The 8535-nt window shown below is 28.3% G+C and overlaps 1 protein-coding gene across 1 annotated transcript; it reads right to left on the bottom strand.

Moving 5' to 3' along the window:
• LOC104710874 (non-specific lipid transfer protein GPI-anchored 2-like) lies at positions 332–4588 on the bottom strand. The gene is made up of 3 exons (XM_010427532.2): positions 4165–4588; positions 774–854; positions 332–632 (listed from the first exon to the last, which is right to left on the bottom strand). Exons 1-3 carry the CDS (start codon positions 4526–4528, stop codon positions 496–498), a joined length of 582 nt encoding a protein of 193 aa, XP_010425834.1. The 5' UTR covers positions 4529–4588; the 3' UTR covers positions 332–495.

The following is an 8535-nucleotide window of genomic DNA, read 5'->3' as shown; positions in this document are numbered from 1 at the left end:
AAAGAAGGAAATATTACTGTGATTACTATGCACTTGCGAAAATTGATTTGGGTTAAAATATGTGGTTAACAGTGTGTACATAATTGAAATTGTTGGAACATATTTAGAAAATCCTTCTTTCGGGCGATAGATTGTTTTTGGCACTCAAATATGTAAATAAACATAGTAGATTGCTTTACGACCCCTTATATATGCCTCTCAAACATTCATTACGTATACACATCACACATTCCATGGTCAGTAGATATGTGCTTTAAAAAATTCACATAGCAATAAGCAATTAGAGGTTTCTTAGAATATAACTCGGTTTTGTTAATTATAGTCGGTTATATAAGAAGAAACACCAATCTTTATTCAATATGATGAATAAAGAAATTAATAATCCGTGGATACACAAAAGTAATAAATTCAAGACCTACAAAAGCAACCATATATCACTCTTTAAAGAAAATAGACAATATTAATAATGGTGTTGTTGGTTGGAAGAGAGTGAAATCAGCAATAGGTATGAAACACAAATGCTAATGGGAAAATTACAAGATTGAGAAAAAGAGAATACGTTGCAATGCTTGGTGCATCGCTTGTTCGGAAAGCAGGACCCGGCGCTAATCCACCAGGTGATCCCGTTGAACCTATCCAATATTCAATATCGATTAGGGAATGGACAACAAAAGTACCCAACCAAACCAAACCAAGAAAAACGAATCCGGAATAAACCAAAACCAAACCACGATACAATGTAGAAGCAAAATATAAAGGGTAAGATCATTTACCTGACATTGGACCTGGAGCAAAGGTTGGGGAGGCTCCCTCGTTGCCCATAGCTACAGGTGCTCCCACAGGAACTCCAAATACTGTTAACAACATAAACTTTATTAGAACTAAAATCATTTCTGAGTCACGTATCAATAGTTAAGAATTTTTTGTCATAAGAATTCTGATCTCATATATAGTAGATGGTTTGTAAAGCTGTGGGCTAAATTTGTAATTCAGTAACTTTTAACATGAAGGAAGAGAAAATAAAATAGGACAGAAAGAAGAAGAAAACATGTGATACTTTTTTGGGCAACCGACAATAGTACTGAATGTGCGAGTAGTTGAGTAGTAAAGTTAGATCACAATTTTTATTATTTATTAGTTTTTAAAAATCCGAACATTAGTAAGACAATTAAAAAAAAAATTCATACTATATCGGAATTATTTCAGCCATTCTTAAGACCTTTGTGTTGGTATGAATGAGTAACCATATNGATACAATCTAGAAGCAAAATGAAGGGTAAGATCATTTACCTGACATTGGACCTGGAGCAAAGGTTGGGGAGGCTCCCTCGTTGTTCATAGCTACAGGTGCTCCCACAGGAACTCCAAATACTGTTAACAACATAAACTTTATTAGAGCTAAAATAATATCTGAGTCACGCATCAATAGTTAAGAATTTTGTTCATTGAAGGTTGCATGAATCTGAGCTCATATATAGTAGATGGTTTGTAAAGCTGTGGGCTAAATTTGTAATTCAGTAACTTTTAACATCAAGGAAGAGAAAATAAAATAGGACAGAAAGAAGAAGAAAACATGTGATACTTTTTTGGGCAACCGAAAAAAGTACTGAATGTGCGAGTAGTTGAGTAGTAAAGTTAGATCACATTTTTATTATTAATTTTAAAAAATCCGAACATTAGTAAGACAATAATTTTTTTTTCCATATTTTAACACTAGTAATATACTAGTATATCGGAATTAGTTCATCCATTCTTAAGACCTTTGTGTTGGTATGAATGAGTAATCATATAGTTTTATTTTCATTTCTCAATTTATGTAGAATTTCACAAAGAAAAACTAAGAACCTAAAATCACATATCCATTAACATATACAATGCACATTTTATTTTCATACTTTTGGAAATAATAGTAAATAAAATAACACAATATATAGAGCTAGCACAACATTTCATGCTTTTGAAATTAAAATCACTAAAAATTTGTCAAATTTTTCTTTCAATTTTTATCTCCTAGTAGACTCATCATATAAACTAACTTCTTAGACATTTGAGTTATTNTGAGCTCATATATAGTAGATGGTTTGTAAAGCTGTGGGCTAAATTTGTATAATTCAGTAACTTTTAACATCAAGGAAGAGAAAATAAAATAGAACAGAAGGAAGAAGAAAACATGTGATACTTTTTTGGCCAACCGACAAAAGTACTGAATGTGCGAGTAGTTGAGTAGTAAAGTTAGATAACATTTTTATTATTTTTTAATTTTTATAAATCCGACCATTATTACTAAGACAAATAAAAAATTATTCATATTTTAACGCTAGTAATATTACTATATCGGAATTATTTCAGCCTTAAGACCTTTGTGTTGGTATGAATGACTAATCATCTCCAATATATTAATAGAGAAACATTTTGTTGAAAATGCTGATGTGTCGTCGCCAGAGCGATTTGTTGGAGATTTATTTATAGTTAAGCATCTTAAGATAAACATATTTACAAAAATAAGTTTTTTGATTTATTAAATATGCCCATTAAAATATATAAGAAAATCTTTATTTTATTATTAATTACATAAATGTGTCGTTAGAATATATAAGATAATATTTCTTTATATTAGTTTTTAAAATGAAAGACTTCATCAACTAAAAAAAAATATAGTTAATTATTTAATTATCATTTTCATAACATATTTAATTATTTAAAGTAAATTACATTTCATAAACTATTAAAAAATATATTCATCTATTTAACTTTCTGAGATGCAAAATTTATTCTCCGATTTAGAAAAATTTGATGACTATTCAAGTACTCTCTCTATTTCATAATGAGTGTCATTTTAACACATTTCACACAAATTAAGAAAATATTAAATTATATATATGCCCTTATTTAATAAATGTTTAATGGGTTAATTTAGTCATATATTAAGGGTAAAACTAAAAAATGTAATGTAAAAGATGCATTGAAAATATTAAATAGTGCATTGGAAATGTAAAATGACACTCTTTCTAAAACAAAAATAAAATTCTAAAATGACACTCTATGAAACAAAGGGAGTATGTATTAAAAATTAATTATCATAATAATCTTAAAAATAAATAACATTTCGTAAATAATTTAAATCTATTCACCAATTTAAATTTTTGAAAAACACAAATCTTTCTCCTATTAAATTTTTTTAATAACTATTCAAATATATTTAAAATTTTATCAAAAAATAACTACCACAATATTCATAATAATAATATATTAACTTTTTAATAATTTAATAATAATGATGATTTAACGATCTTAACATAGTTTTGAATTTTTTGAAATCCCAGACATTCGTTTTCTCTATAAATTTTTACCACTATTACACTTTTTTATAATTATTTACCATTTTTATACATTTTTCTCATGGTATTTTTAAAATTAAGATTAGTTTTAACTGATTAGTTTTAAAACATTGTCTTATCTATTTAATGGCACATTGATGTAGATAATAATGTGAAATATCAAATGAAAACTATATGAATTTGACTTTTAAAAACACACAAAAAAAACTCAAAAAGACAGATTACCATAACTAAAATTTCCACCATGTTTAAATTATTTTCCACATTTCACGGGTGAATAATATTTTTATACAAAATAATTAAATGTAAATTTGAATAAAACAAAAAAATTATGAGTAAAATTATTATTCTGATACCTTATATTCCAAATAATAATTTTATTTGAATAGATTTATCCCGCATATAGTGCGGGTTGTTACCTAGTATAGTTTTATTTTCATTTGTCAATTTATGTAGAATTTCACAAAGAAAAACTAAGAACCTAAAATCACATATCAATTAACATATACAATGCACATTTTATTTTCATACTTTTGGAAATAATAAAAAATAAAATAATACAAAATATAGAGCTAGCACAACATTTCATGCTTTTGAAAAAAAAATCACTAAAAATTTGTCAATTTTTTCCTCAATTTTTATCTCCTAGTAGACTCATCATATAAACTAGGTTCTTATACATTTGAGTTATGTTTTCCTTTTGCCGGTCATGAATATTCATTAGTATAATCTTCATAATAACTATATTTGCATGCGAGAGTATTAATATAATTAACAACTTCCATGAAAAAGAAAAAGTAGAACGAAGGTGGAGATATATACGTACAAGAACAGAGTGAAGGATCAGGAGTGACAACGCCGCAAACTCCGGGAAGCTTGAGAGCCTTTGCCTTGTCAATCTGGACTCCCAACTGAGCCGCCATGTCTCCGGAGAGGAGGTAACATAAGCATTGCGGCGAGCTCTCCACTAGCCCCGCTAGCGCAGGACAACAAGTCTTGTCCGGCTTGGCCGCACCTCCGCCTTCTCCGGCCATAACGTAAGAGAGACAGCCCGTCATGTTCATTAGGTTCGTCATGCAGTCTGGTGCTCCCGATGGTCCTGAAGATGGAGACATATCCATTTGTGCTGACACATGTCCTGTTAGCGATGCTGCGACGAGAACAAGAGCGATTACTACAGCGTTCGACATTGTTTCTTTGCGTTGGCCGGTATGAGAGATGAAAAGAATTGTGAATATAAATCTTGTGAGCGGAAACAAAGCTATATTAAAGGATATAGTTAGTTGCCATTAATGCGTGTTTATAACTACCACCTACCTCTCTTATTTTTTCTATATTAAAAAGTTTCTTATTATTAATATAAGAAAAAAAGACACAAAAAAAAGAGTTTTCTTTAAATTCCATCAAATGCTTATTAATATGTTGCGGTATAAAAAATGAGCAGTTGTAGCCAGATCAAATCAGTCGAATAATCATGTGTTGGAAAAGTGTATTAAGATTTTTGTGATAGTACTTTGAAAGCCATCACAAACCATAACAATCGCTAAGAAAATGTAGATCGATTTAACGTACGCCTATATAAAATTTTCAATCTTCATGTGTTTACCGACCTTATAGTGCATGTAGTTGATACGTCGAAAAGCGTTTGAAAGCATTAATGAGAGAGCACATGTTATGCGAATATGAAAAGAAGACAAATAGTATGAAATAGGAGTATATTACTACTACATGATTTTCCATAATAGCAAGATTTTTTTCCATAAATATATGTAGTTACAAATATTGTGACTATATGAAGATGTAAAACTTTAGGTATAGATTGTAATTAATGAAGCCACCGTTCTCTTACCGAACTGAAGCAACCACATGGCCGTCTTCATAACTTCCAGCTGTTTTGGTCTTCAGTCTTCACGTTCTTAAACGTACGTTATTCTTTTGTGGTTCACAAATAACGACTCTTTCTTAGCAATGATGAGAAACAAGACGAAAGTGATCACTGATAAAATAAACCAACTCAAAATCACACATATATATATATATATAGACTATAGTTATATATTTATACTGTTTATATCAATATTATAAAACTATTTTTTCCACCATTCATAACCTTATTTGTATAAAAAACAATCTTTTATTTAAAATCTAAAAGCAATTTAAATATTAAAATTAATATTCCCTCACTACAAAAAAACAGGTATGTTGTATCATTTATTTTGTATCACAAAACTAATTGAAGTAAATTTAAATTACTTATTTTCAAATGATGCAAATATATATGATTAGCAACACTTATGTGAATTGACGTTATAATTATCTTATTTTACATCAGTTATTTAAAATTGATTCAGTTTCTATTAGATTGTATCACTTTATTAAAAGTGATATAAAATATATTTTATATCATTTAGATAATTGATGTTATTATTTATTTTTGGTTAAATCACTTTTTAAAATGATATAAAATTTACATTAATAAAAAGCTGATGCTAAATTATATTATATTTATAGAATTAATAAATCTGTGTGAACGTAAAAAAAAAAAAAAAAATCAATCTTAGATGATTTGTATCACCATCGACAAATCAATCTAAAATTAAACCTAATCGATCCCAGCTTCCATCTCTTTTCTTCTTGGAGTTTTCAACACAAATTAGATCCTCAATCATAAGTAAGTGTTTTTCCGACTTTGATTCTATGATTATGCTTTTGGTGTGTTTATTAATCTTTGCTGTTCTTAATTTTAAAGTTCTTATTATGCAAACACATGATAAAATCTAACTTGGGTGAATTTGCCTCCTAATCACGTGGGTGATGAACACTTAATTAAAAAATTTGCAAAATACGTCTGCTGATTACAAAGGATTAATATATATATTGACCGGCACTGTATGGGTCATCGGCTCCACGACCACATTCCTTGATTTCTAAATTTAGTGAAAAACTCTAATACTACTTCTTTGTTAATACATCGATTTGGTTTTCGTTTGGGATGTGTCATGTACATGCATAGATTTATTTCTAGATTCTAAAGGTTTTGAAGGTTTGTTAGTTTTGTGATTTTTCTAAAACTTACAAATAGTTCAAATCGTTCTTTTCAGGTTTTGATGGATAAGTCATGGATAAAGAAACCACGTTTATCTCAAGATTACATATCAGGGGTTAAAAATTTCTTGGATTTTGCATTTAGTAAATCAATTGCAGCCACGATGAAATGTCCATGTAACCGTTGTTCTCTAGTCAAATTCAAGTCAAGAGAAGATATTGAAGGTGATTTGATGTGCTATGGTTTTTTAAGTTCTTACACAAGTTGGATGTTTCATGGAGAGAGAATATCTGTCACAGAAAATGCAAGAGTACCTACTGATGATTTAGCTCAAGTTGAAATGGATTCAACTTTGAATCTCTTGGATGATCTTTTTCCTGGTATTGATACTAATATGTATGGCAAAAATGCATTTGGATCTTGTGAGCAGCCTATGGACACTGATAGACCATCAACTTCAAGTGGAAATTTTGGAAAAGAAGAAAGTTTTGATGAGCTGCTTGCTGATTTTACCCAAGAACTATATGATGGATGCACAAAATTCACAAAGTTGTCTTTTATATTGAAGTTGTACCATATCAAGTGTATGTGTCGGATAGGTGACAAAGGCATATCTAATATATTAAAAGAGAAGTCGAGAGGGCTCACAGCCAATCTCACAAAATTTGACCTCTCTTGCCCTTAATGAAAAATACCCCTGAAAAATTTTCGGACAAGCTTTTGTTCTCTATTTAGGTTGCTGAAACGCACCACATTCATCCTCAGACTTAAGATTACTAATTTGCCATTAATGAGAATCCAATCTGGACGTTTTTACCCTTTTCTAAATTTAATTTAAAAAAAGAAAAATTAAAAAACGAAAATTAAAAAAAAAAAACGAATTTGTTTTACTAAATCGGAAATCTAATATATTTACGCAATATCTCTCTTTAAAAAAATGGAAGATAAATATTAGAATATATTACGAATATTGTTTAAAGAAATTTTCTATTTTTTTTAATTTTAAAATGGTAAAGATAATTATGACGATTTTCCTTCTAAGCTATATATATAGAGGCTCACCCAAAACAGTAGAAGTCGGATTCATTAAGCTAAACATATATTTTGAGAGTATAATGTTTTTTTTGTATTATTTTGGTTCTAATGAATCAACTTTACTATTGTGTGATTTAGATTTTTTTTTCATGTTGACTATCCATATGCTTTGGTGCTTTGCATGATTAATTTTTATGCTGCTATAATTTTTAATTATTATGTTGAATCATATCAAAAGTTTTACTCATTTTGTACTGTTTGGCTATGTTTTAGGTGTACCTGCCATGGACCATGGATGTTTTTTTGTATATCAAAAACAAGATTGGACGAACAAGTTGATGAAGCAAGCAAAAAAATCAAATCGGTAAAGTATTTTTATTAATTGTATTTTTTTTTTTTCAATAGTGGTGATTGTTATTCAATTTTATTCTCTTGGTTAAACATGATCGTATTTTTATTCCATGATTTTTTTTATTCTACAAGCAAATGAGCAAAGACAACTTTTGAAAATTTTATATGATTCATCGGATACTAATTTTTCTGCTTTTTTTTGTTGTAGTGGTTATTTGGAAAGCAAGATCAAGCAATCATAGACTTTGACTATGGATTCTCAATCTTTAAAAAATATAGGTTGTATTATTTTCTATATTTTGTTTTGTAGTTTAGTAATTTGAAATAAAATTTTATATGTAACCTAATACATATTTTTTTTTGTTTCAGTTGAATTCATGGATGATCATTGATCATAATTGTGGATCTACAAAACTGGATATAATAAAATTCAGGTATTAATTTTTGCTAATCTGAATCTTTATTTTCCTAAATAATATTGTTGCTAATGTTTTTTTGTAATAATTATAGTTGCAGAAAATTATGGTGGATTATGTTCATAACAAATTTATGGTAATTTTCTAAAAACTTGGATTTTTTTCTATTTACAAATATATTTAAATTATAATTCTATTTATATGTAACCTATTACATATATTTTTTTGTTTCAGTTGAATTCATGGATGATCATTGATCATAATTGTGGATCTACAAAATTGAATATAATGAAATTTAGATATTAATTTTTGCTAACCGAATCCTTAATTTTTTAAAATAATATTGTTG

This window comes from Camelina sativa, chromosome 9 (assembly GCF_000633955.1).
Source record: "Camelina sativa cultivar DH55 chromosome 9, Cs, whole genome shotgun sequence".
NCBI classification, from domain to species: Eukaryota; Viridiplantae; Streptophyta; class Magnoliopsida; order Brassicales; family Brassicaceae; genus Camelina; species Camelina sativa.
Note: the sequence above shows the minus strand (reverse complement) of the source record. Positions and strands in the feature narration are given on the sequence as shown.

Bases quoted from the DNA above. Each gene is read 5' to 3' on its own strand.
- LOC104710874 (XM_010427532.2), bottom strand. From the start codon at position 4,528: ATGTCGAACGCTGTAGTAATCGCTCTTGTTCTCGTCGCAGCATCGCTA. The intron at 855-4,164 runs GTACGTATATAT...TGTTGTTAACAG, and splicing joins TGATCCTTCACTCTGTTCTT to TATTTGGAGTTCCTGTGGGA. The intron at 633-773 runs GTAAATGATCTT...AATATTGGATAG, and splicing joins TGCTCCAGGTCCAATGTCAG to GTTCAACGGGATCACCTGGT.